This window comes from Peromyscus maniculatus, chromosome 5 (genome assembly GCF_049852395.1).
Source record: "Peromyscus maniculatus bairdii isolate BWxNUB_F1_BW_parent chromosome 5, HU_Pman_BW_mat_3.1, whole genome shotgun sequence".
Taxonomy (NCBI): domain Eukaryota; kingdom Metazoa; phylum Chordata; class Mammalia; order Rodentia; family Cricetidae; genus Peromyscus; species Peromyscus maniculatus.
The window spans coordinates 46,829,811-46,857,650 of record NC_134856.1 but is presented as its reverse complement, the minus strand read 5'-3'; the positions used below and the strand labels follow the sequence as shown (position 1 = coordinate 46,857,650).

Genomic DNA, 27,840 nt, shown 5'->3' with positions numbered 1-27,840 from the left:
TTTCACATGCACAGACTCAGTGGACTCTAGGAATCATCTTTATTTTTTGGTAGGCCTTAAAGGGATGTGAGCACTGGTGGGTCCTCGTGGCCTAGCAGGGGCATCCTTGTCGCTGGCAGCTCTCCCAATGGCTCCAAATGATGCTGCTCCTCTTCGCCAGCCTAAGGGCAGTGGGAGCAGGTTGCTGACACCCAGAATCCTAGACACTCTTACTCAGACACCCTCTTGTCTGCACCTGCCAGCTCCTGGTGGCTCCCTCAGCATGTCCCGGTACTGGAGCTGCCTAGGCCTCTCTAAATCCCCTTCTCAGGGGACCTCCGGGGGCCCCCACTTACTCCTCTTTAGTCTCTGCTTCTGTTCACTGGGTGCCTACCTCTCCTCTGTTGTTCTGGGTTTCTGTGATGCTCTGTGACTGCCCCCCACATTTATTCAGCTCTGTCTTCAGCCTATGAGAAAAGCAGACACAAGAGAACGAGCAAGTGCCCAGGGTATCAGGGAGGAGGAGTCAAGACAGAGGCCTGAAGAGCTGAGTCCCAGGTTGAGGGGCATGCATGACCTTCTCTCACCCACAGTTCTCAGGGGTGTTCTGGGCCTCCCTGGCTGTCTGCAGCCGCCTCTCCACTTCCTGCAGCCGGGTACGCAGCAAAGTCCCTGCAGGCAGTGTCTGGACATCAAGCTGGGTTCTCTGAGGCACTGGGTCCCACCACCCATCACTGCCCGAGAGTCTCACTCTCCATCAGCAGCTGCTCTTTGCTGCATTCCATCGCGCTGATCTCCTGGGTCAGTCGATGCTGCAGGACCTGTGAGAATGGAGGCCTGTCTCTCAGTCCCTTGTCCTGACTACACCTCCAGCCCACCCCTCTTTGCACTTTCGACAAAGTCCTTCCCTCCAGTAGGTCACTCACTCATTTTTTAACTCTGCAGTTTCTGCTGCGGCTATAGACTCACTTCACACCAACACCAACGTCCCCTCGTATTTCTCAGAATCTATTTCTTACAACACTTCAGATCCTCACTCCCCAGTTGCTTCTCTTTGAATGTTCCTGAAGTTCAGCCTTTCTCAAGAATGCACACTTATCTTCTGCACTCAGGTGCTCAACATGTGTGGTCAGATGCCAACAGGTCACGGATGGTGCCCCAGGCTTACAGGATCTATCTGCTTTGCCTTCTTGGCTAGAGTCTGGCTATGCATTCCCCCTGCCCCTAAGAAACTTGAGGTGGAAAGGGTCTTTTGGTATACTGCTGCCTCTCCCTGCCTGGAATGTCGCCTGATGCTCCTAACTGTGGCCGAATGAAGGTTTTTCTCAAGGTTCTCGTGGGCCACTTTGAGAAAACACAGAACCCATAAAAGCCATGACAACAGCCAGCAAAGGATGCTAGGTGTGGAAGTGAGGGATGGGGCAAAGCGGCCAGCTGTGGGGTCAAAGGTGACAGGAGAGAGGAGTCAGGGTCTCTCCCAGAGCACTGGGCCTGAGCAGGGCTGGGGACCAGACCACTCACGGACACACTAAAGCTGCAGGAGGAGTGGAGGTTGGAAGGGACATTGTCGCTTACATGGAACTCCCAGAGGTCCTTGCGCTGACTTGTCAGATCCTCCAGTAGCTCTTTAGCATTCAACCTGTGGACAGACACCCAGCCTTGAAAAGGTAGGGCCAGGACCCACTCGGCAGTCAGGTTTGGGGTGCCTCCTGCTCAGGCCTTTGAGTCCTGCCAGTGCTCCCCTTCAGGGGTCTGTAAAAGCCTCCTCTCTTCAGCACCTTTTCTTCCGGCAAGCTCCACTCGCACCCTGCTTAGCTGCCCACCAGACTCCAGGTTTAGGAATAACTCCAGCTTCCTCAGTCTGAATCCTGACAACTGGACTGTATGCTTCCTGGGTAGGGACTGGATCATTCATAGTCAGATTCTGCCTGAGCCCTCACCCTCTCCAAGAATGCTTCTCATTCTTTTGTTACAGGTGAACTGTTATGGATCCCTACGGGGGACCACAGCCTTGTCCACCTTGTTGCCCCTACAAATGTGCCTTCCCATGAAAACTGTACGAGGGTGCAGTTGGTCAAACTATTGAATTTATTCTACCACCACCCATAATGATCAGGGAACTATCCTGTCTTGGTGCTCTGTTTCAGAGAAGGGAAATAAGGAGTGTGTATCCAGGACTCATTACACTAGCTCTTGTCCCTCCTCCTCAAGCTGGGGCAGAGCTGGGAAGAACTCTTACCACTGAGTCTCACTTTCCCTCTCCTGGCAGTGCTTCTGGAGAAGCATCAGAGCCTCTGTGGAGAAAGCAGACAAGACATCCTGATGAAGGACCTTGGCAGAACAAGGTTAGGCAGAGTCCAGGGGTCCCACATGACCTTGGATGCTGGTGGGCACTCAAAAGACTTGTGTGCATCCTCCACATGAGTAGCCAGGGGAGAGAGTTGAGAGAAGCCCCATGGCCCAGCTTTCAGTGGGACTCCTGTGGCTGCTCAGGAGGGTGGGCTTTGTGAAGCAATGGGAAGAATAAAGAAGAATGGCAAATACCTTTTTTTTTGCACAGGACCTCCTCTAGGTGTCCTTTCTCTTCATTCACTGTAAAACATGGTGACACTTTCAGCCTCTGGAGGCTGCATCCCTTATCCCCACTGCAATTCCATCCAATAGGCAAAAATCCCACAGAAGATGGGGGAGAAGTGAGGTATCTTCTTTCTACCCATCACCACCTCCCACAGGGCGCCCTTGATTCTTTCCCCCGTTCCCCCACATCCACGTTCTCTTAAGTGCCAACAGAGTCAAGGGAGTGACTATGACGAAGGAAGTACAAGTTCGTGCTAGAAAGAAGAGTGAACTACTAAAGAAGGAAATGCCATGTCAGGTAGAAACAGAGGCTCCGAAGAAAGAAACTAAGCAGAAGCAGGGGGAGGGAGAAGCAAGGTGGAGAAGGAATCCGCTTTTAGATGAAATCATCCAAAAATGGTCGTGTTAGGGCTAGCTGAGCTGGGAACTGGAAGATAACATGAAACAATGGGCAATCTGAATTGTATGGGCGAAGGGGACTGCAAGCAAGGGCACAGCCTTGGCTAGGGCACTGCCTGGGCGAAGGCCCCGAGCCATGTTTGGAAGTGCCAGCAGCGCTCAAGGGACCCACTCACAGGAATCTAGCTCCCGATGCATGGCCTCCTGGAGAGCTTGAACCTCTCCCAGCTCTTCAATGGATCTCTTCTTTACTGGACCAAGGAAAGGAAGAAGGGGCTGTGTGAGCGCAGCCCTGCTGCCTTTCTGCAGCTTGTGACATGGCTTATTCTTTTTCAGACAGCCCTGCGTGGGAGGTACTCACAGTCCAGGCTCCTTCCTGCTGATATCAGTCTAGGTTCCCAAATTTACCTTGCTGCAGCTCATTAATTCGATGAATCAGGTCCTCAATCTGGGGTTCCAGGCTTCCCTCTGAAGAAAGAAGGCAGATTGAGCCAGAAAAGACAAGTGCTTGGCTGTCCCAGGCAGCTAGAGTAGGACTACTATCTGATGGTGGGTTTCTCCTGTTAGCCACCCACAGGCTATTCTGGAACACCTGCTTTGTGTTGGAATCTGTAACAAGTCCTTGCAGGGCTTGCCTTCTGGGTGGGTGGGTGGGTGGGGTTGGTGGTGGCTATGACTCTATCTGGTGGCATTACCAGTTACATGATGACACATGGTGGGGTGTTACAGAACAGATGGGTATTAGTGCTTCTTGATATGGAAAGACCCCAAATTAAGGGAGAGAAACAGACCCCATACACGGTGGGGAGGGGTGTGGAGAGTGGGAGCTACTGCAGACAGAGGGAACAAGGATGAATCTCCTGCAGTGCCAGTGAGTCCAAAGCCACAGAGAATGGGTATGCGAGCAGGAGGAGCAGAGAAAGCAGGAAGGGAGGATCTGCAGGACCACAGTGGAGGAGCCCTCCCATGAGCCCCACAATCTTTGGGGGCATGGCAGAACAGGCTGCTTACCATTCCTGCCTTCCTGGTCTCTAGCTGTCATGAAGGCAGCAGGGCTTTCCAGTGAGAGGTGGCACCTTGCAAGTTCTCAATGACTTTTTAGAGAGTCACTTCTGACCTCACAGCCCATTTTACCTCTCTACAGGGAGAAGCCTTCCTTCTGCTCTAGATCAAAGATGAGTCACAGGTACTGGGATATAAAGCTGCTTTACTGGGTCTCATCGAGAGCCCCTAGAGCAGCCTGGGGTTCATAAGCTTAGTGATGGACTTTTCAAGATGATAGACTCCCTTTCTAGGCACTTCTAGAAGAGTAACTGTCCTCCAGGGTGCTGATCGCAACTGGCAAAAATCTCTGCGGCCCAGCAACATTATTTCAATGGAGATGATAGGGGTAGGTCACTACACATCTCTAGTCCTGCAGTTTCTATACAAAGTTTAGTCCAGGCAGCAGCTGCAATGAGCTGTGTGAGCTACAGGGAGATGGAAAAGGGAAGGTTCCTTTTTGTTTGAAGCAAATCAGTGACTACAACAGCTGAAGCAGAGAATGGGCTGGTGGGGCAGAAAGGTCTTACTTCAAACTCAGTATTTGCTCCAGCCCTTAAATGGGTACTCAATGCAAGCTGGCTCCCAGGTTTCTTCTCAACAAAAATGCCAAGTGCAAAATACTCTGTATTGTCCTTTGTCATTTGTGGGTTTAAAAAGGATAAGAAATATATACCCATGGATGCTATTTATTTTAAAAGAAAACTCTGGAAGACACTTGATCATTTAATAACTGCTGCTATGGGGAAGTAGCTCATTAGTACAGTGGTCATAGGTTTAAGCTGCAGAACTAACAAATAAATAAATACTGTTGCTTGTCTGTGGGTCAGGAAAATGAATAAACAGGTATGTGGTTGGATGGATGAATGGATGGATGGATGGATGATGGATGGATGAATGGATGGATGGATGAAAAGATGAATGGGCTGATGAATGGAGTGTGTGTGTGTGTGTGTGTGTGTGTGAGAGAGAGAGAGAGAGAGAGAGAGAGAGAGAGAGAGTGAGTATCTATGTGCCCCTGTAAGTGGAGGATCCATCCTCTTAAAGATTTTGAATTTTTAACTGTAGGACTTTGGTTTTTTGGCTCAAAGAATAAAAGCAAATAGAATAAATACATGCAATAGGATGATTTTCCAGAGTTATGAGTTAAGGGTTTTAGATTCTAACCCTGTTTGCCTGACTCAAAATCCAAGACTCAGACACAAGATACCTGACCTTTCTGCAGCTTTTTTACTGTCTCCAGCAAGTCTTCAGTCTTACTCAAAGATGTGGCCTGCCCTGTAGAGATGAAAACCAGAATTACAGGATCCAGTAGGAGTAAGGATAAAGCTAGGAAAGACAAAGACCCTGGTAGAGGAGCTTCGAGGATTCTGTAGACACTCCTGGGCTACAGCCAAGGCTGGGCTGGGGGTCAGGTTTCCACTACAGTAGGGCACCTGGGGAACCCTCTTCTCTGTATCTAAGGATCTTGGTATATATTAGATGAATCAGCTTCTCCACAAAAGGACAAAAGACCCTCCAGAACTCCCCTAGTCAAACTCAGGGTGAGACGAGTGTATTCGTGACTCTGCTGCTGTTGAAAGTCATCATGAATTCTAATCCATGCAACAGGGAAGATAGATTACATACTGACTTCTTTACAATTAATTATAGCCCTAATTTGTAAATTCTAATGAACCGATGGGTCTAGACATGGCTACTCATGCTGCTAATACATATTTATTTAACATGTGTGTGTGTGTATGTTGCAGTACATGTGTAAGTACCTCTATGTGGAGCTACATTTATTTATGTGGGCAAATGTATAGGCCAGAAGTCAACTTCCCTGTCACACTCCACTGTATTTTTTGTGACATAGTCTCCCACTGTACATGGGGCTGGCCATGCCAGCTGGACTGGCCAGCCAGCCTGAGTCTGAAAATCTCCAACCCTCATCTCTACTTACTCCATGCTGGGGTTACTGTGGTGATATTTTATCTGTGCTTTAATAAATAAAGCTTGCCTGGAGATCAGAGGGAAAAGAGCAGCCATTATAAGCAAACAAAGAAGTCAGATAGTGGTAGCACATGCCCTTAATCCTATCACTTAGGCAGGATCTCTGTGTGTTCAAGGCTATACTGGAAACCGTGGTGGCACATTAATTCCAACACTAGTTAACCATGGAGATATGAAGGTCTGTACAGACAGACAGAAAGTGGCAGAGCTGTGTAGGAAAAGGAAGTAAAGGAGGTGGCCAGAGAGCAAATCAGATGGCAGAACAGCAAGACATATAGAAGTGGGTAGTCAGGAAGTGGTGGCATCTGGAAGCTGCAGAGTTGGTGAGGTAAGGTTGGCTGGTGGCTTTCCCTTTTTCCCTGATCTCCCTAAGGCTTTCACCCCTATATTTGGCTTGGTGGTTTTTTGTTTTTTGCTTCATTTAATAAGACCATTTAGAAATTCGTCTGCAGGTTACAGGCTCTGACTGCTATACTTGGCAGGGGATCTAGGGATCTGAACTCCGGTCCACAGTTGTGCAGCAAGCACTTTACCCACTGAACCATTTCCCTGTCCCTAATCATTTTAAGCAGAAAGAAGTGGGTGTGAGGAACCTCTTGATGTATAACCGAAACACTATTTATGAAAGCAAAAAGAGCCCAACAAGGTGCTTAGTCCTACCTCAACTTGATATGCCATGCTGTGTTATTATCCATGGGAGGCCTGCCCCTTTCTGAATAGAAATGGAGGAGGAATTTGGGGTGAGGGGAAGTGGGGGAGAGACTGGGAGGAAAGGAAAGAGAGGAAACTGCAGTCAGGATGTAAAACAAGAAAACAAGACCTTACCACAAAAGTGGAATTACTTTTTAGTACTAATCTAGGATACATACAAAAGACAGGTGAACATGGTAATGATGCTATTGGGAATCTACTCAATATTATGAAGACTAGGAATCAATACACACACAGACACACATGCAATCACGCACGCACTCCCGCAGATATATCTGATACATACATCATAAAGAGATTGGGGGGAAAACCCGACATTAAGAAAGACTTGTCTTGACATATCTCAGGCCTCACTTGAGGCAGGAACAGACTCCTCACCAGAGGGCAGGACCCAGGGACCTCTCTGTTCAGCACAATCTCGTCCTCCCTTTCCCTTAGACTGTTGAAAGGCACAAAGAAGATGGTGGGGGGTTCACTGTTGTCCTTGCCAGAAACGGTAACTTGTGGCTTTGTTCTGCTCTTAAACTCTCAGTTCGGTGTCACAGTTTATCTTGTGTGGGCTTTCATTCCTGAACCTTGGTTAAACTCCTTAGGTTTAACCTCTTGGCCTCAGAAATATTGAGCAGTTGCATTACCTACCTACCTCCTTATTACCACTGTGATTTGGAATACTTAGTGTACCTCTCCATTCAACTTCATTCATACAATTATAGGTAACTACTAAAAATCAACAATGGAAAACTACCAGCATTAAGAGATATTCTCATTGGTAAAGTTAACAGAATGTTCTTCCTTGAAGCCAAAGAACCTAACAGCCAACTCTGTTTTGGGTGTAAAGATCCTAAGACCAAACATTTGTTAAGTTTTGAGCTGAATAATTTTAAATAATTACATTGAGTGTCCTTTTAATACCCAATAGTGAGATCTAAAAACATGAACATTGATCTCTAAGATTAAGTTCAGTTAATATTGTAAATGCTTTCAAACATGAGTTTGAATGGACAGAAGAAATAAAAAAAAAGAAAGAATGACCTGTAGCCTATATCAACGAACTACAATGGACTGAACGTACTTGGCTCCTGATTCAAGCAAATACACTTCATGATGCATAATTCTATAGATGTTTTAGCACGAGCTCATATTACTTTAAAATTCAAACAAACAAATAATGCTGATATAAACATCATTGAGCATCTGTCCTTGTGGTAAGATTGAGCATTCCTTGGGTATATGCCCAAGAGTAGTATAGCTGGGTCTTGAGGAAGACTTATTCTCAATTTTCTGAGAAACCGCTATACTGATTTTCAGAGTGGCTGTACAAGTTTGCATTCCCACCAACAGTGGAGGAGTGTTCCCCTTGCTCCACATTCTCTCCTACATAAGCTGTCTTCAGTGTTTTTGATCTTAGCCATTCTGACAAATGTAAGATGGTATCTCAGAGTTGTTTTAATTTGCATTTCCCTGATGACTAAGGCCCTCTGGATATGGAAGATGGTTGTTTGGCTCAAGCTGTTTGGGGGGCATCCAGGCAGGGGGTTCAGGATCCGTTCCTGGTGCATGGGCAGGTTTTTGGGAGCCTGTTTTTTTTTTTTTTTTTTTTTCCTGTGGTGTGATGCCTTGCACAGCCTTGGTGCAGTGGCAAGAGGCTTGGACCTGCCTAGGCTCAGTGTGCCGGGCTCTGCTGACTCCCCATGGGAGACCTTGATTTGGGGGATGTTGGGAATGTGTGGGGGCTTGGGAGGGAGGGCTAGGGGATAGGAGGGAGAGCTAGGGGATGGGAGGAGGAAGGAGGTGGGATCTGTGGGTGGTATGTAGAGTGAGTAGAAAATTGCTTAATAAAGAAAAATGAAAAAGAGAAAAAAATTCAAACAAACAAACAATCAGGAAGAATGCCATAACTTCTTGAAATCAATGATAAAAGCTCAAATACTAATGACCTGCTCCTTTCCATAGAAAACTGGACAGAGAAGAAAATATAGCTCATAAACACAGACCACAGGCAAAAAAATGCTTCTCCATAATAGTAAAGAAAGTCCCTTAGCCTCAGACCCCAAGGTCCCCAGTCTCTCTTCGTAGAAGTCATTCAGTGATCCAAGCTGTGGATTGACATACAGGCAAATATCCTTTCTCCACAAACAGGATACTATGTCGTACAGGATGTCACAGATCTCCCATTTTTCTTCTGACAAGGTATACTGGTGATCAGTTTCTTCTTTTTGGTAGCTGTATAGATTTCCACTATACATATGCCATAATTTAATAGCAGTTTCCTACTTTTTCTATAAGTTGTCCCCTTCACAGCCATAAATGATGCCATGGTTATGATTTCCTTTTCTCAGCTGCTGAGACAGAGTACTCTAAAGTAGGTCTTCCCTCTGTGTAGGTCATCAAATGCCATATTGTGTATCAATCTGACTTATATTTCCTTTGTCTTGTAAGGATATTACCACTGAATTATGGTCCATTCTAAGCCAGTATGACCTCATCTTCAGTAGTTATATCTGCAAAGATCCTATATGTTGGTTAGTTTATATTTTGCTTTGTTTTGATGTGTATAAATAACTGCATGTATGTTTGTGCATTACATGTCTAGTGCTCAGAGGTCAGGAGTCAGACCCCCTAACTAGAGTTATAGGAGATTGTGAGCTGCTGTGTGGGTGCTAGGAATCAATCCTGGGTCATGAGGAAAAGCAGCCAAGTGCTCTTAACCATTGAGCCTTCTCTCCTGCCCTGACGGTTTTAATTATTCACTTGCCACAACCTAGAATCATTGGAGAGGAAAGCCTCAATTGAAGAATTACCCAGATCAAGTTAGCCTGTGGGTATGTTGCTGGGGATTGTCTTTACTGTTAATTAATGCAGGAGGGTCCACCCAGTGTGGTGCATTCTGAGTCAGGGGTCCTGAAAAAGAGGAAAAGGCTGTCTGAGAGCAGGGAGTAAGAAGGAAGCATGGCTATATCTGTTTCACTCTGCTCTTGGCTGCAGATGTGTGCTATGACTAGCTGCTTGAGTGAGTTCCTGCCCTGACTCCCCTGTTGTGATGGACTATAACTTGGAACTGTAAGCCAAATAAATCCTTTCTCCCCTAAGTTGCTATTTATCACAATAGTTTATCACAGCAACAGAAATGAAACTAGAGCATTCTGTTTCCAAAGAGGTCATTTTTTGCATTTTTTTTATTCTGTAACAATATCATACATATGTATAATGTATTATACTTTGAGGCTCTGGTGGACCCAAGTCAGAGAAAGGGTCACACTTTTAGTTCAATTAATTAATTTTGGGGATGTTGTACATCAAACTTGGAGACTCACACATGTTAAGCCAGGACTTTGCTAGCCAAGCTACACGGCCAGCTCGAGGGGCACACTTTTACCTAGTATCTCATCCAATATGTGCTTCTGCTTTCATTGGCCTGTGCCTGCTGGACACATCTGAATACTATTTAGAGGCTACATGCTACATCAAAGGCCGCGCCTATCATTAAATTTGACTGGCAAAACCAGTGCTATATTTTAAGCTTCCTGGTAGTTTACACCACGACATTCTTATCTCCTCTAGACCTGAAACTCCATTCCTAAGAATACATCTTAAAGAGACCATTGGGGAGGTAGACAAGATCTTCACTGCTTCACTGTTTACAATGTTAACACATGAAGTAACGTGAAGATGTCTTGGAGAGTTAATTACAGCATTCGGGTAGGATGAAGTTCTTGACTGCCATTAACAATTACATTCTACAGTGGTTTTTCTTTTTTGTTTGTTTTTTATCTTGAGCTCATCTTGTTGGAATGTTGGGTGCTTGCTCACCTTCTTACCATCCTATTGTCCCTCTGGGATCTATAATAAACTAGTATTCATTCATTTGCCTTTGCACTTTAATTTTTTTTTTTTAATTACTTAGACATGGACCATGAAGATGGCATTGAAAGTCTGTGGGAGGGAGAAATGGCTGAGAGGTGATAAGGGCAGAAGTACTACTCTTTCAGGGGACCCAGTTCAGTACCCAGCACCTATGTCAGATCGCTTACAACCACCTGACTCCAGCTACAGGGACCCAGTGCCTTCCTCTGGCCTTCGCTGGCACCTGTGCTCACATGTACATACCCCCACACACACACATAAACATGAAAATGTAAGTAAAATCTTTTTTAAAAAGTCTCATTTCACCAACATCCCCTTCTCAGAATTAACCACTGCCAGCAGTGACTATATTTTCAACTTTTAGAAAAAAAAATATTTCATGTGTCACTTATTTAAAAAAAATTAATACCCAAATAGCATTCTAAAAATCCAAACACTACAAAATCTTTGAAGAAATCAAACTTCCCCTTTTCTTTGGCCCTGAATCTCATTACCATGATACAATCATCTCTGATAAGTTGATGTATCTCCCCGAGACATTTTTATTATTTAAAATAATTTTAATATTTTGCAAAGAAAGAACAGCTCATAACAGAGAAAGGTGTTTGTCTGCTTAACATTTTATGAAAACTTTCAAACACAGAGTGTGAGAATGCCATGATGAACCCTCATACACATAGCCCAGATGCCAGGACTGTTAACATCCACCCGTATTTGCTTCTTGTGTTACTATAATCACATGCAGTATGGTTAGCAATCATCACGCAGTTTCTCCAATACTCAGACCACATGTAATGTTCTCTAACTAGCCCATGTGCTCTCCAGCTGGCCTTTGCAACTACTTCTGCAAAAGCTCCATCTGTGGTTTTCCTCTCTCTGTCTTTTAACTGCTAGTCATAAGACCCCTAATGAGTGATAAGAGCAACTTTTAAAAAAATTTATCGCCGGGCGGTGGTGGCGCACGCCTTTAATCCCAGCACTCGGGAGGCAGAGCCGGGCGGATCTCTGTGAGTTCGAGGCCAGCCTGGGCTACCAAGTGAGTCCCAGGAAAGGCGCAAAGCTACACAGGGAAACCCTGTCTCGAAAAACCAAAAAAAAAAAAAAAAAAAAAAAAAAAGCCGGGCGTGGTGGCACACGCCTTTAATCCCAGCACTCGGGAGGCAGAGCCAGGCGGATCTTTGTGAGTTCGAGGCCAGCCTGGGCTACCAAATGAGTTCCAGGAAAGGCGCAAAGCTACACAGAGAAACCCTGTCTCGAAAAAACCAAAAAAAAAAAAAAATTTATCTTTATTTACTTTTATATGTTTTAATGTTTTGCCCTGTATGTGTTTCTGTTCATCACATGTGTGCCTGATCCCTGTGGAGGTCAGAAGAGGGTATCAGATCCCCTGGAACAGGAGTTACAGGCAGCTATGAGCCACTGTGTAGGTGCTGGGAATTGAACTCGGTCCTCTGCAAGAGCAGCCTGTGCTCTTAAATGCTGAGCCATCTCTCAAGCCCCCAAGTGATAAGAAAATTTGAAAATCTTAATTTAAAAGGTCTTAAATCTTATATCTCCATTAACAACAAAAAACCTCCTTGTTACAAAAGAAAAGAGCCTGTGGAGGAAAAGTCCCCTTTTAACATTTTATTTTGAAATTATTTCAGATGTACACAAAAGTCGTAGAAATAGGCTGTGGTACTCTATCAGAGCCTCCATGTTTTGAGTGTTTTTCAACTGTAAGTTGCAGATAGTATGGCCCATTAATATTTAATATTCCAGTGCATGTTTCCTATATACAGACTCCAAGTAACTGCACAATCGCCGTTAAGATCTGGGAGTTACCGTTGCTCCGATGTTAATGTATAATCCTCAGGTGCTGCTCACCTTTCCCTTTCCTTCTTATACTTTAAATTACATATTACTACCTATTTTTCTAAGTGATAAATAAAACAATGAATCACAAGAGACCTCCATTTTGCTCCCCTCCCCAATCCAAGGCCCTTACCCCGTTATCAAAGTGTGCTTACCTCGCTTTCCAAGTGGCTCTCCTTGACACCCCCCCTTTCTTGTTTCAATCCCAACTATTCAATAATAAAAATAAAACTTCTGGGATCCATTTTTTATAAATGAACAATTATATCAACTGAAAATTGTTTCTTCGCCTCTTTAAAAAAATCTACAATCTGCAAGGCTATCCCTAATTTGGTCACTTTTGTGGTCACTTCTTGTATCTGTCGTAAGTCACTACTGCCTGCCCTTGGTCCATGTGTTTGTGTACTCAATCTTCTGTGATTACCTAGCATGGAGGCTACAGATGTGGAAGGCATCTGCTAAAATCATAAGCCTCCACCAGAAGGCCTGGATGCCACTGGTTCTAAGAATTATCCCCCTAAGCCCAATTCAGTGGCTAAGAAACGTAACTTGATATGCCTTCCAACTTCCTCTAGTGCCAGTGAAGTCCCTCATTACTTAAACATTGAGGGATTTGAAAGGTTGATGCTAAGTTTTCAAATCTCTGTGTCACTGTATCAAATGCTTAATAAAGTGTGGTTCGTTGCTGTCGGTCTGATTTTTATTCTTTGAAAACTGGCACCCTGCAATTTAAGACAAATTCTGTTAAAATTATTTCATTATTCACCCATTTGACAAAAGAAAAAAAAATTACTGTGTACCAAGCACCAAGCAGGTGTTTCAGGTGCCCGGGGAAACCGCAGTTCTTGAAGGTCACACCCATTGTTTTGGAATCTGAATAGACAGGTCTGGCAAGATGCTGCCTCCCAAGTTTGGTCATGTAGTGGCAGACCTGGTGCTCAGAAAGGGAAGGTGGGTACAGAGATACAAAGACAAAGTTTGAACGCCCATTGAAGCAGGGTCCGGGTCACTGGTCATGCTATTTTCTCTACTGTAGAATGTTTGGGAATTTTCTATAATCAAAACAAAAATGTTCTTCTGGTGGATTTACTGTGAGAGATGTTTTCTTTTCAAAGAACTGCAGTTTCCAGTATTTCTAGGCTGGACTCCATTTCCTTGCCCCCAGTGAGGGGAGAAGCTGTCACGACTTAAGTCACAATAAATTTGAAAACTGAGAAATCCATTCTCAAGGGCCTGGAAAAGAATCCCTGCAGTAATCATCTAGCTGGCCGCGAATGACATCAGGAGTTCCTTCCTTCCCTCGGCTGTGTGGCAACAGGGCAGTTTTTGTGACACTGTCACTATCCCTTCCCGATTTGTGATCGGGATTGGATATTCCCGATATTGATGTTCATTTTAGGACCCGTTACTAAGCAATATTTAAGTATTTAATAGGGTCAATAAAGGTGGCAAGTTAACCTAGGTGATGAGAACAGGCATGTTATTTATTTCCACTGTGTGGAAGTTAAAAAATTCAATAGGCTAAAAACATTTTTTTTTTCTAAAAAAATTACTCTCGATTATTTTAATGGGCCAAAGCCTCTCTCCCTTCTACCCTGTGGGCCCCCACTACCTCCGGCATCCTCAGCCTCCTCAGGTCCCAGCCACTCCGCCATCAAAGGCTCCAGCTCCGCAGCCATTTCCCAATGTGGGGCATCTGCGCATGTGCCATAGAAAAATGGAAAACAGCGGCAGGGAAAAGCAGCACGTGCTGCTACAGCCATTGCAGGAAACCAGGGGGTGGGACAACACAAGCTGCTCTGAGCAAGCGCAGAACATCTGCAACGCAACTGATAGTTAGCACGCATGCGCACAACCACAGGGCCATATTGCTGAACAAGGCTGGAAGCAGGGCCGTGGGCTGTTGAGGAGGGTTGTGCGTACAAGCTCTTCAAAGGTTCTTCTTTAGGTTGCTGCTGCAAGCGGCCAACGTCCAGAACAAATGGCAATGGAGTTCTAAGCCCTGTCTCCTTCACAGTTCATAGGTCTCCACTAAAAGGGCCTAACGAAAGCTCTCTCTCAAGTAGAAGCCTTGGAGGATAAGAGCGTCTTCTCAAAGCTGCATCCCGGCCACTGGGTGAAGTCACGTGGCATGTGTTACACAGGTGGACACTGGAGGCAACCTTCTTATTAATGTAAGAAACAGCCTGAATTGGTGGGGCTTGTTTGTTTTTGTAAAGTAGGGGAAAATGATGGAGGAAAAAAAGGACACCAAGGACAGAAGAATGTCTTGTGGGATTCAACTTGAGGCCCTTTCTGTAGTTTTCTTCAAACATCCTTAGGCTGGTTTCAAGCATAGGCTAGCCCTGCATTCCAAATTCTAGAGCCCTTGTGGGTTACGCGCCCTGACCCTGAGGAGAGCCTCAGCCCAGTCTTAGGTCTGCGTGGAAGATGCACACGGCAGCAGCCTGTGCTGCCTAGAAGAGGTTTGGAGGGGACAGCCGGGGACAGAGGGTGTGGTGGCATTCGGGTTAGTTATGGAGGTGAGGCAGAGGAGGCTTTCGACTTTCTTAACTGTGGAGGTGCCTGAGGGGGCTCAGAGCACAACCTGTGCCCCTTCTCCCATTTGTGGGCAAACCCTGAGATCTTGCCCACCTGCCCGGGGAAACGGGGACCAGCCCCACACAGACTTCTACCCACATTTCCAGAGTAGAGACAGAATTTAAAAGCCAGATGTGGTCACTCCAGCAGTCACTCAGAGTCCAGTGAACAAGCCATTGTTGGGGGCCTGCTCCACCGAGGAGGAGGGGGGTGTGGAGTACTTGGGTGGGTAACGGATGAAAAGCCGATCCTCTTCCTTCCTCACCCAGCGCAGGAGCTTCGTCACGACTAAGATGGCACCTGCCTTGGTCACGAGGGGACTGAGGCAAGTATAGAGCTCAAATTTGGAGGTCACCTGTGGAGATGGAGGGGAGATAGTCAGATGGGCTAGAGCTGGCCATGAGCAATCCTGTGCTCCCCAACCTTGTGTGCTCCTGAAGCTTGGAGACATGCTTAGCAGCAACTGAATGTGGCTTGCTAGGCTAAGACAGGCAATCTGGGATTATCCTGTCAAGGGCAGACAAGAAGCAGCTGGACCAGTGGCTTCAACTGGGTCATTCTGACTGTGTGTGTGTGTCTCTCGGTGTATGTGCTTATCTGTGGATTAGAGAGAATGGTCACACCAACACTCGATATTCAGTGAGCAGTCACTACATACAAGGCGGTTCTCTGCCCCTGCCCTGTGTGTTCATCATCTATAGCCTTGTACAACGTGGTCCTCGCACCAACCCAACACCTGACCCCAGAGGTCTCTGTTGTCTCTTCTATGCCACTTCCCACTGTTCTGTGTTCTCTTTCTGTCCCGGCCACTCTGGTTGTTCTCTGCTGGTCCTCAGACACAGCCAGCCTCAGCCTTGCCTCAGCTCTGCAGTGCTTTCTTATGCATAGGCAGTTCCTCCCCCAGGCACCCGGGCAGCTCACTCTCCACTGGGAAGTCACCTTTTCAGCACACCGTCTCCCAAACACCTGATTAACAACCCCAGACCTACTGTATCTTGGTTTTAAAATGTCAGCTCTTTAGAAGAAGATAGTAAGGCTCCTTGGCAAAATGGCTGAGTCCGGGAAGGATGTAGTTAAGTAAAGTAAGCAAGCTGTGCTCCTATGTGATAGAAACTTGCTAATGGGAAACCGGGCTCAGGCTGCCTAAATCAGGGAATCCACTGGCTAAGTCAGAAATAACTGCAGTAAATGCTAGAAAGTATTTTAGACTACTGAATTCAAGAGCTATCGCATGAGGTCAGATTTATCTAAAATAGAAAATTTGGGGCCAGTGAGATGGCTCAGTGGATGAAGGCACTCACCACTAAGCCTGGCACCCTGGTAAAAGGAGAGTATGGATTCCCACAAGCTGTCCACTGGCCTCTACACTCACCACATGTGCGCACACACATGTGCTAACTAAATAAATGTGATTTTTTAATTAAAAAATCCAATAAGAAGTTTGTTCTTACATGAAGTCCCAACTAAAATGTAAAAAGCAGGGCAGTTAGGAAACCACCAGCAGGCAAACACCTAGTAACTGCTGCAAGTTCAAATCATGGAGGCCTATTAAAACGAGAGGGGGAGTAGAAGTCTAAACCCACAAATACACAGGCCACAGGGGCCACAGGGGCTTGCTAATTACAAAGGGCAAATACCAGCTTTCTTGCAGACGTGTGACAGAGTCCACCTTAACTCAGTGAGCCAAGCTTGCATCACATGCCCTTGAGACAGCGCAGAAACTGGCTCCCGCCACCTGCTGCATGACCTCTCCTTCTGATCGTGGTCCAGCAGCGAAAGACCCGAGTCAAGGGGAACTCTATGAACCAGCCTGCTGATGTCCTTTGACAGTGCCAAGGCCACAAGGCAACAAAGCCTAGGGAACCTTTCCAGAACAAATGAGACCAGGGTACATAAAAACAGATCCACCATGTGATCCTGGACTGGGTTCTGGACCAGGAAGTTGACATGAATGGACAACTGGAAGACTGCTAATGAAGTCTGTGGACTCCATGGCAGAGCAGCATTAACTTCCTGCTTGGCAAGCCACTACAGCTTTGTGAAAGCTTACCTTTGGCGAAAGTGAGTGGAAGGCCTTTTTTATGGTAATTCTTTATACTAGCTTTTCGACATCCCACTCCAAAATCACTTGAAAATTAAAATATATATATATATATATATATAAAGCTTTAGTAATGTTTCTTTTACAAATGTGAGTGCCCTTGTATTTGGGGCATAAATGTTCAGAATTGAGACTTCATCTTAATAGATTTTTCTTGTGATGAATATAAAATGTCCTTCATCTCTTTTGACTAATATTTCTTTGAAGTCTATTTTGTTAGCTATTACGATAGCTACACCAGCTTGCTTCTTTGGTCCATTTGATTGGAAAATCTTTTCCCAACCCTTTATTCTGAGGTTGAGATGGGGAACAGATTCCCAAATCTGTCTTTAAAGTTGAGATGTGTTTCTTGTATACAGTACAAAGGATGGATCCTGTTTTCGTATCCATTTTGTTAGCCTGTGTCTTTTTATTGGGGAATTGAGTCCATTGATATTAAAAGATGTAAATGACCAGTGATTGTTAATTCCTGTTATTTTTTTGTTTTGGTATCGGTGGTGGTAGTTGTGTGTGTTTCCCTTCTTTGTGTTTTGCTGGTGTGAGATTATCTATTGCCTCTGTTTCTGTGCGTACAGCTAACTTGAGGGAGCAGGTTGGGCGAGCTGGGTGTGGGAGGCAGGACAGGGTGAGAGTAATGAAAGAGACTTGATTTCAGGGTTAGGGAGAAACCTGGTGCTAAGGAAACTCCCAGGAATCCACAAGGATAACCCCAGCTAAGACTCCTAACAATAGTGGAAAAGGTGCCTGAACTGACCATCTACATTAGTCAGACTAATTGGTGACTGCCCTAATTGTTATCAGAGATACTCTATCCAGTAACTGATGGAAACAGATGCAGAGATCCACAGCCAAACACTGGGTTGAGCTCTGAGAGTCTAGCTGAGAAAAGGGAGGAGGGGTTGTATGAGCCAGGGGGTCTTGATGGGGGAATCCACAGAGACATCTGAGCTTGTGGGAGCTCACAGACTCTGAACCAACAGTTAGGGAGCCTGCATGTGACTGACCTAGGCCCTCTTCATGTGTGTGACGGTTGTGTAGCTTGGTCTCTTTGTAAGGCTCCTAGCAGTGAGATCAGGACCTGTCCCTGGCACTTGGCTGGCTTTTGGGAACCTGTTCCCTATGCTGGATTACCTTGCCCAGCCTTGACATAAGGGGAGGAACTGGGTCCTGCCTCAACTTGATGTGCCATGCTTTGTTCAAGCCCGTGGGAGGCCTGCCCCTTTCTGAATGGAGATGGAGGAGGGGAAAAGGAAGGGGAGAAGGGTAGATGGGAAGTGAAGGAGAGGACTGGGACAAAGGAGGGAGGGGTAACTTAGGTTGATATGTAAAATAAATGAAAAAAAAAGTTATTTAAATAAAATAAAAAACCCTAGCCTAGAACAATGCTGGATCCATATTAATATGCACTGCTATTTAAAGAACGTGGTTGGGAAGGTTTTACTTCCTCTGAGACTGCCTGCCTGGCCACCAGCCTCTCTCAGTGGCTGAACTTTAACAGTCCCAGGTAGAGGGCATGGAGTGGTCCCGAACCTGCAGTGGTCAAGGGGACTCAAGACTGGTAGACAGGGAGCGGCAGGGCTAAGTCAGGGTTGCAGACAGTGAGGAATCCTTCTGTAGCTTAAGACACATGTGCCCACAGGGTCAGTGGTGCAGATAAAAGGCAGACAGAGCCTGGCACGTTCCAGTGGGCCTGTGGGGGAGCTAAAGCCAAAGGTTCATCACGGGGCGAAAAGGCTTGTAGTAGAGAACTACCACTGACAGCCTGACCAACTCACCCAGGCCAGCAGTGTTTCCTTCTCAGCCACATGGTAAATGAGGCGCAGGGGCCGGGAGGTGCTATGGAGGCGAGCGTGCAGGCGGTGATACAAGTCGGACAGTCGCTGTCGCTCCTCCTCTCGGCTGTATGGGGCCTCTAGCTCAGGACTGCAACAGAGGGAGGCAGGGGCACTGTGAGTAAAGGGCCTGCCTCCCCTCGCAGTCTAGGGACTGTAATTAGGTTATGGGGCTCAGTCTCCCACATCAGACTTGAGGCTTTCCAGTGTTGTCAGCCAAGGTGCCCCCATTAAACTAGGAAGGAGAGCCTTTTCCCCACTAGAACAGAGAAGTGTCTGCTCCCCCTTTCTAGAGCATGGCTGCCTCTCTCTTTTAACTCATGCGTACAAGATGCTGACAGTCTTGGTTAGACATGTCTTCAATCGCCTGTAGGGTCAGGGCTCACCTGGTAAACTGTGGTAGCTGGCGGTGTTGGTCAGGGATGTCCAGTGGCTTATAGAGGAAATGCCGGAGGCCAGGTGCTCCCACAGCCTGCACACTGTAGGCAGGGGCATTGGCTGCTGGCCCGTTAGAGAAGTTGGCAGCCTCCCCAAGGGTACGCAGGGCACCAAGGTTGTGCATCCCATCTTCAACCAAGCGCCGGCAGGCAGCCATGGCATGGAAAGCTTCACGGTTGGTACCAAGCAACAGCAGGCAGACAGGCATGGAATCCAGACGGGCCACATAGGCATAGAAGAAACCATCCGGGTTGAAGCGAGGCAGGCACACAGGTGCCCACGCCTCACCTGCTGCAAAGGCTGGTGCACCCACCCAGTCAAGCAGTAACTGCAGATCAGCTGGGTCCAGTCGGCACTCAGCCAGCACATTCCTCTCCTGGGCTGCTGTTATCAGTCGGCCGCCAACAGCCAGCACTGACAGGGCCAGGCCTGGGGCTGTACAGCGCCGCAGTAGTGTACCCAGGGCATCCCGCAGTGGACGGGCCAGAGGCACACAACGCACAGCACCCAGGAGCAGGGCACCGGGGTCTTGCTCCACACTGTCCAGGAGCCGGTCCAGTGTGCGCTCTGAGCCAGCCAGCAGACGACGTAGATCATAGTTCTGCTTATGTGCAAAGATGCGGGCCACGCTTGCACGAGTCAGTGTGCTCACAATTTGTGCGTGCACTGCAAGCAGCTCACCCCGTAGCTGTGCTGCTGACTGTGGAGTCCGGGACACAGCCACCAGCAGGAGTGGGCCTTGCTGCAGGAACACCAGCTTGTGGTCCTCTAGGGGAAGGAAAAGTGGGCAGGGGCAGAGGCAGACCAAGAATGAGCCAAGGAATCAGACAGGACACCTTTCCCACATACTCTCCACCAGACACAGCACCTGGCCCAAACCTGCACTCTCCCTCTGCCAGCACCAAAACTAGGGCAAGGACAAGCTAGGGGTATTGGGACATTTGTAAAGATGTGGGCTGTGGAGGAATCAGGTAATCTAGACAGGCAGCATGGCATCAGGGTGGTGGGAATGGCGAGACGGACAAGGACTGACACAAAGCCAGGTCACAGAGCACCCGTCTTCACTCCCAGACAACCAGGTGGTATACTGCCAACCATTTGGGTGGAACCCAAAGAGAGGGCCCTACATACAGTCACTCTCACCGACTTACTTTTGGTGGCTCGACAGAGACCCACGTAGGCAGGCAGACAGCTGATCTACGCATGGCCAGTTACACAGACCTCTAACCCCCAGCCATATTCCCAGCCACTAGCCCCCAGCCCTCATTATGCCCCCCCTTTCTCTTCACTCACCAGCATAGATGGCTCGGATGGCATCTCCTGCACTCTGTACGAAGGACACAAGGGCTGTCATCACACCCATGGTGGCAGACAGTGCCTCCACACTACCATACCGTGAGTAGATGGGCTTGCCTGCCTCACTCAGCACGAACACGTGCTTCCTTTGGCTGCGCCAGTCCTCGTCACTGGGGTCACCATCATTGGGGTCCCCGTCACTGGGGTCTTCTCCCTGGCCCTCAGAGCTACCCTCAGGTTCTCCAGTGGGACTGCCATCCGAAGCTGTAGTTTTCCAGTGCTCACAAGTGCTTGATGGGGCCTCAGCCTGAGGCAAAGGTGATAGGAGGCTGGGTGGCTGGTCCTTGGCCTTGGATCCTGAAAGGGAGCCCTGAGTGGCTCATCTCCTTCTAACCCCATGTTTCAACAATCTATCAAAGCCTTACCAGTCCCATGACCTGCAATGACTCAGGCATGTTGACAAAGGTCTCCATGTCTTCCTAGCTATTCAGTGAACAATGGATGACTACCCATGTCCACTAACACTAAGGTTTCAATGAGCCCCAACCTAAAACACAAATAATCCAACATGTTCTCACTGCTGCTCACTGGCCCCTCCATTATTTCCTTTCAATACTGCCATTCCTGGGTCTTCAAAGCACCCCACTCTCCAAATAACTATTAATCTGCTTATCTGCTGGGCTCTTTATTAACTTCTCTGACTCCTTATTTATCCTATTCTGATGTGTACGTACCCCTCAATGGCCACCATTAAAATACACCCACTGACTCTAATCCTTTCATCCACACCCACTAATCCCCAGTGATGCCCACGGACTCTCTTGGTTAACCATACTCACAGCAATGGTCCTTATTTCTCCCATTATTGTGGCCATTAACAGCCACTGGCATCCAGATCACCAGGACTCCCCTAACCTTCAGCCACTCCCCCTATTTATTTATATTGCTATATTAGCACCCCAACAAGTGTATGTTAATATCACCAACACTTTAGTCTTCAATAACCTTACATGACAGCTCCATGCTCTTCCACTCCACCAATGGCCACCATTAACCATCACTAACACGCAAGGCTTCCATGATCTCCACCTGCTCTTCCTCCAAGATTATCATTTTGAATCCATAATGAAACTCATTGCTTCCTTCAAAACACACACTAATTCCCTCTGGCACTGCTGTCTACTGACTCACGCATTGACAATCATCAACATGCAACCTCATCTAATTTTCTCACACCCAATGTTTTCATATTCTTAATTGTGTACTGATAATTCCATGTTCCCAAATACCCAAGTAACTTGTCTCAATTCCCATTACCTGTAAAGATGACCCTTTTTGAGCCCAACCACGCCCTTCTTGATTCCTCAAGAATCTAAGCTCAGGTCAAGTACATTCTAATTTCCCTACAACAGAAGGGTGTCCCGGGATGTGGGAACTCCAATGTTAAAATGAGACTTTCCGTACAAATTAACAGTCCATCTTCGTACCCTTGACCCCTCATGGCAGGAAACATCTTGCCCCTCCCGGACAAAAGCTGACACCCCCTGGCTTCTTTATCATTTCTCAATGATTTCAATTAAATCAGCAAGTCTGTGACCAACGACTGACCGAGCTACGCCTCAAGCTACTTTCTTGGGGCCCCAAAGACTGCCCACTGGTCTCCCGTTACCTTTCCCCTTCAGCTAGCAATGACAACCCCCAGGGACTGGTTCCAAGGCTCCGTTGAGGGGAGCTATACCTGTGTCCTCCGGGTCCCCATCTCCGGGATCCGGCGTGCTCGAGTGAACCCCTTCACTGTCTCCAGCCTCCTCAATGGGGAACTGCGTGTCCACCAAGTCCTCCACGCCCCCGGGGGCTGGGACAGCACTATCTCCTCCGGCCTCCATCTGCACATCCCTGGGGAGAAGGGGAATCGAGGGTGATGGGCAGCAAGAGAAAACTTCTTAAAAGCCGTTAGGGAGCCAGGCCCCCTGGATACATTCCTAGTGCTGTGGATTCCCCTAGGGTTTTCGACAGGACGCGACATTCAAAAACATGATCAAATACTTGCACCCTCCGGCACTTTCGGAAGGGTGACGCTCCGGTGAGCCTCCGCGAACAATGACACATTAACACCTGTTTCAACCCCGCATCTCAACTGGGTGGACAGCAACACATCCAGGAGCCGCGGCGGCACCACACTTCCTGGTGTGGTGGGGGACATGCCACACTTCCGGAAGCGACGCCTCCCGGGACACTTCCGGTTTCACAGCGGCATTTACTCCCCGGTAGCGCCGATGGCCGCCTTACGCTGCGTTCCCTCACCGTAGAGATGGCGCGGGACTCTCACGAAACTCTATGGAACCTTCTCTGAGCGACCCCCTCCCGGATGCAGCCAGCGTCAGCTGAGAACTGGGACGCGGGCGGCTCACTTCTTGTACCGAGGACTACCGGCAGAAGAGGGCGCAGCTTGCACGCTGGGCCAAGAGGGAGGGGCCCCGTTCCTTTCACCCAATCAAGCGTAGCCTTTCCCTTATGCCCCTCCCCATTCTGGGAGCTCCCCTGCAAATACTGGGCGCTAATTGGCAAATGCCACCCCTTGACTGGCATCTCGCTGTCTCTAACCGAAACCTTGAGCCTGTTCCTGTCTTGACTGGAGAGAGATCATGCCGAACCAATGAACTCGCTCCCTCAGAACTGGGACAGCTTCGCTCTCCTTTCTTCAACAAGAGAGGCAGGGGCGGTCGTGGGGCGGGGCGTATGCTTGACGGACAGTCTCTCCTTCCAATCGGAACGTCGCGCGCAGTCCAGCCAGCCTATGGGCCTCGGATGCTGAAGCAAGGGGCGGGGCTCTGCTTGTGGGACTGACTCTTGAGAGTCTGGACCGCGCCAGCCTGTGCGGGAAGCGGCGCTGCGGAGGCCAAGGCAAGCTGCTCAGGGCTGGTATGTGCAGGCAACACGAGCCCTCCCCACTGGCAAGGAGAGATTCTGTGAACCGAGCCAACTAGACCATCAGCCTAAGCCTGGGGAGGGGTGGAGGGGTGGGGCTTTCAGGGACTGCTGCGTTCTGGTTGGCTGAGGATTCGGCCGCGCTGACCTCCGCGTATCACCATTGGCTGGATGATGAGGGGAAAGCCACAGTAGTAAGGAACCTTGTGTATCTAAGCCTCTAGAAGCACTTCCTAAAGACTGCGCGGGTGGGGATGTCCAAGCGACCAGAAGAAGGCGCTCCAAGATGACAGTTTTGTTGGTTTTGTTTTTAGTCAGGAACTCCTTACGTAGACCAGGCTGGCCTTAAACTCGCGCTCCTCCTCCCTCAGCTTCTATCTGCCTCCTAAACTCAACTCAGGGCAGACTACAGTTGTGCTCCAGCACCCCAGCAAAAGCATCGGGTTTAGAATGAGGGTGTGGATATACCTGCTCTGGACTCCAGGTCCTTTTTCTCTGGGTTTTTCTGTACATTGGTCTTTAAGACTGCTTGGGCCTCTCAGTTTGTGTCTCTGGGTGTTACTATATTACTCTCAGAGAAAACAGAATTCAAAATAATACCATAATGATATAAAGGTCGAAGATTTCTGTTTTTGAGACAGCGTTTCATGTATCCCAGACTGGCTTTGGACTCAACTGCGTGGCCAGGATTACTCTGCTTCCTGTCTCTGCTTCCCTAGTATTTGAAATTACAGGAGTGCCCACGGACACCAGGTTTGTGTGGTGCTGGAGTTTGAACCGAAGGCTTCATGTATGCTGAGCGAACACTCTACCATCTGAGGTACATCCCCAACTCCAAGATCAAGATGTCTTCAACCAGAAGACATAACATCTCTAAATAGTTAGATACTTAGAGACAAAGCTTCAAAGTACACTACTACCAAGCCGACAAAAATCAAAGGAGAAATAGTTCATAAGGATAGGTGTTGATTCCATGCTTAGTAAAAAGTGGTCAGAACTGGTAGGCAAAAATAAGTAGATAAATAAATGTAAATAAACCAGGATACAGAAGATGTGACCAACAGTAGCCAAATTTAGTTAATTGATGTTTATGAAAAATATTACAGAAGAGTAGAACACATGCCAGACCCTAAGAATGTTAATACAGCTTTAGAAACTAAATCCTTCAGAAAAAAAAAAAAACCTATTTGATTATGACAGAAATTGTATAAAGTGTTAACAGAGATTGGAGAATTCTTTCAGCATTAAAAATTAGGTCAATATTCACTATATGAACATATGAACCAGATATTAAATCCATGGGATATTAAGCAGTATCTTCAGCTTTAATGAAAGCAGAAACAATGGAAAGTGCAGATAATGCAAATCATTAGTGCTCACAGGAAATATATAACTTTGTATGCTGACATAGATATGGAAAAAAGATTCCCATAACCGGTGATCTACATGTGAACCTTAAGAATATAGAAAATGAAGAGGAAGCTAAGCCTGCAGTAGAAATAAGAAAATAATAAAAATTGAATTGAGTGAGATAGAAAACATAAAGTCAAAAGAGAAAATATAGAAATATTTCTTTTTTTGAAAAGGTCAGTAGAGTTACTAAAATGTGTGTTTGAATGATAAAACCAATGATCAATAGAATTGAAAGTTAACATTCTTAGAGATCTCAGACACTAGCTAGCGTGACCTAGGCTTGGCTGGACTAGAGGCCAACAGATACTCAGATACTCAGACTTTTACACCTTGTCCCAGGCTTGTACCTCATTGGGGACTTTGATTTTTTTCCTATGTCAGAGTTCTTTATCTGTGGGTTCTCCATCTGTTGGTTGTGACCCTTTTGCGGGTCAAATGATCCTTTCACATGGGTTGCCTAACATCATCCTGCATCTCAGTTATTTACAATTTACAACAGTAGCAAAATAAGTTACAAAGTCACATGAAATAATTTTATGGTTGGGGGTCACCACAACATGAAGAATTGTATTAAAGGGTGATAGCATTAGGAATATTGAGAACCTCTGCCTTACAATGTGCAAGTTGGTAAGATGCCTAGGAACCAGTGAGATTCAAGGAGAGGGTAGAGGAGTAGATACACCTTTGCTTGCATTCAACATAGTTGTCTTTTGCAAGAATGGCCAGTAGATGGCAGAAAATCCACGTAATAGAGACTTTCCAAAATCAGTTCACTCAAGGCCCAGTCAACACCAGGAAAACACCAAGAACTGTCATGGGCTTAGGTCCTCCTCACCTCCATGGCGAGTACCCAACTTGAAATTGTCTCAAGACTCTTGTTTCCCTTACACTTCTCTTCATTAAGACTCATTAGGAGGACCTAGTCTACTCTGAAAACTCCTATTCAAAATGGTTGAATATGCTACTTCACACTTGTTACTAGAATGTTCTGAATTTTAGCAGAGATGGACAACCCAAAGTGGTGAACCCCAAATGGCTAGAGAGATAAATGGGATAACTTTGCACCAGAGAAAGTTCACCTGTCTGAAATAAGACACTATTATAGTTCAGAAGTAATAAGAGCTGGTATTTGTTCAGAACTATGTAGTAGGCAAAATTGATAAACATTGGGAAGGAAAATGTGGCAACTAAAGATATAGCTTGGTGGTTAAAAGCACTTACAGAGGACCATGTTCAATTCCTAACAGGCAATTCCAGGTCCAGGGCATCTGACACCCTCTTCTGACCTCTGTTGCTACCCACATTTATGTGGCATTACATAGACAGGTAAATTAAAATAATAAAAACCAGAAGAGAAGGAGGAGGAGAAGGAGGAGGGTTGCTTATTGCCCTAGCATGCTTCTCTATTGCTGTGCTAGAACACTGACCAAAAACAACATTGGGGGGGGGTGGATTACAGGTTGTGCTCATCATCCAGAGAACTCAAGATAGAAACCTGAAGTAGAAACCACTGGGGAATGTTGTTTACTGGTTTACTCAGTAAACATGGCTGGCTCAGCCTGCTTTCTTATACAAGCAGGACCACCTGCCCACGGGTGGCATCACCATGATGGCCTAGACCTTACTACATAAATCACTGATTTAGAAAATGTCCCACAGACTTGCTCCCAGGCCAACTTGATGGAGGCAATTATTCAATTAAGGTTCCCTCTTGCTAGGTGACTCCAATTTGTTTCAAGTAAACTAACCAGCACACTAACCCTAATTTAAATATCACACAATGTATACGTACAGTTTTATATCATTTAAAAATTAAATATATAGTGAACCCTTTCCCACAATAATGAGCCTACTCCATGTATAATGGCATTAATCCATTTTAGATGGTGGATCCTCAATGCCTACCCTCTAAATACTGTCACAATGCCCCTTAAATTCAACATGAGTTTTAAAAGGAACAAATCTACAAAGTGTTTGTTTTGCAATAGTCACATAACATGGCATTTTATACAGTTGTTTTTTTTTTTGTTTTTTTTTGTTTTGTTTTTTTTTTTTTTGTTGTTGTTTTTTCAAGACAGGGTTTCTCTGTGTAGCTTTGTGCCTTTCCTGGAACTCACTTGGTAGCCCAGGCTGGCCTCGAACTCACAGAGATCCGCCTGGCTCTGCCTCCCTAGTGCTGGGATTAAAGGCATGCACCACCACCGCCCGGCTTTTTTTTTTTTTTTTTTTTTTTTTTTGCATTTTATACAGTTTTAACTGGGAAGCATGCTGGTACTCAGAGATCAAATACTTGCCCAAGATCACAGAGTTGGAAAATTATACATGGCTATTTTCATTTGTTTGTAGTATATGGAATTAGCTTGATGTTAGTAACATTGAGGCCTTATGAATTCAGATAAATTGCTCTCTTGACCGAATGAAGCATGTGCTAAAATCTTATTAACTATACTACTTCGAAGAGTGGATGTAATTGGTCTGCCCTGAGTCAGGATGACCCTTAGTTAATTCGTTAGGAAATCATGTGGAAATAGCTATGGTGATGTGAACAGAATATTTGAACCCAGGCTCCCCTGCTGGCTTCAGGTTACATGACTCTCTTTAGTGCAAATAGATGGAGTAGTTACATCACACAAGACGCCTGCTGCACAGGACCAACTCATTACTGTTCTCTGTCTCTTTCTAAAGCAAGACATGGCTCCAGTTCTTCCCACCTGCTGTATATCTCTGGTGGCATAGCTCAGTGTTTAAGAGCTTCATGCTATAGATGAACATCTTCAGGACCAGCTTTGTTCTCATTACAGTACGCTAAGAGTTTCTGCAACTAGGAAAGAG

At 46.5% G+C, this 27,840-nt stretch overlaps 2 protein-coding genes, 1 long non-coding RNA gene and 1 pseudogene across 5 annotated transcripts; 2 read left to right on the top strand and 2 right to left on the bottom strand.

Annotated features, from left to right (window-relative positions):
• Positions 1–20: 20 nt before the first annotated feature.
• On the bottom strand, positions 21–14,267 carry Syce1l (synaptonemal complex central element protein 1 like). The gene is made up of 11 exons (XM_015992902.2): positions 14,033–14,267; positions 5,212–5,274; positions 3,364–3,423; positions 3,132–3,206; positions 2,524–2,571; positions 2,219–2,273; positions 1,555–1,618; positions 731–800; positions 567–651; positions 374–446; positions 21–161 (listed from the first exon to the last, which is right to left on the bottom strand). Exons 1-11 carry the CDS (start codon positions 14,265–14,267, stop codon positions 57–59), a joined length of 933 nt encoding a protein of 310 aa, XP_015848388.1. The 3' UTR covers positions 21–56.
• On the top strand, positions 7,163–7,590 carry LOC121829431 (phosphatidylinositol N-acetylglucosaminyltransferase subunit P pseudogene; annotated as a pseudogene).
• On the bottom strand, positions 12,178–23,350 carry Mon1b (MON1 vesicular trafficking associated B). Of its 3 annotated transcripts, none has more exons than XM_006974066.4 (6): positions 22,972–23,350; positions 22,406–22,563; positions 20,665–21,024; positions 19,320–20,139; positions 18,877–19,024; positions 12,178–15,355 (listed from the first exon to the last, which is right to left on the bottom strand). In XM_006974066.4, exons 2-6 carry the CDS (start codon positions 22,551–22,553, stop codon positions 15,155–15,157), a joined length of 1,677 nt encoding a protein of 558 aa, XP_006974128.1. In that variant the 5' UTR covers positions 22,554–22,563; positions 22,972–23,350; the 3' UTR covers positions 12,178–15,154. The 3 variants fall into 3 exon arrangements, with proteins under 3 accessions (XP_006974128.1, XP_015848387.1, XP_076428297.1); XM_015992901.3 differs by lacking the exon at positions 22,972–23,350 and adding an exon at positions 22,783–22,965; XM_076572182.1 differs by lacking the exon at positions 22,972–23,350 and having other exon boundaries at positions 22,406–22,965.
• LOC143273318 (uncharacterized) lies at positions 14,454–17,143 on the top strand. The gene is made up of 3 exons (XR_013051314.1): positions 14,454–14,594; positions 15,270–15,325; positions 16,652–17,143. It is a non-coding gene; the product is annotated as an uncharacterized LOC143273318 (long non-coding RNA).
• Positions 23,351–27,840: the final 4,490 nt, after the last annotated feature.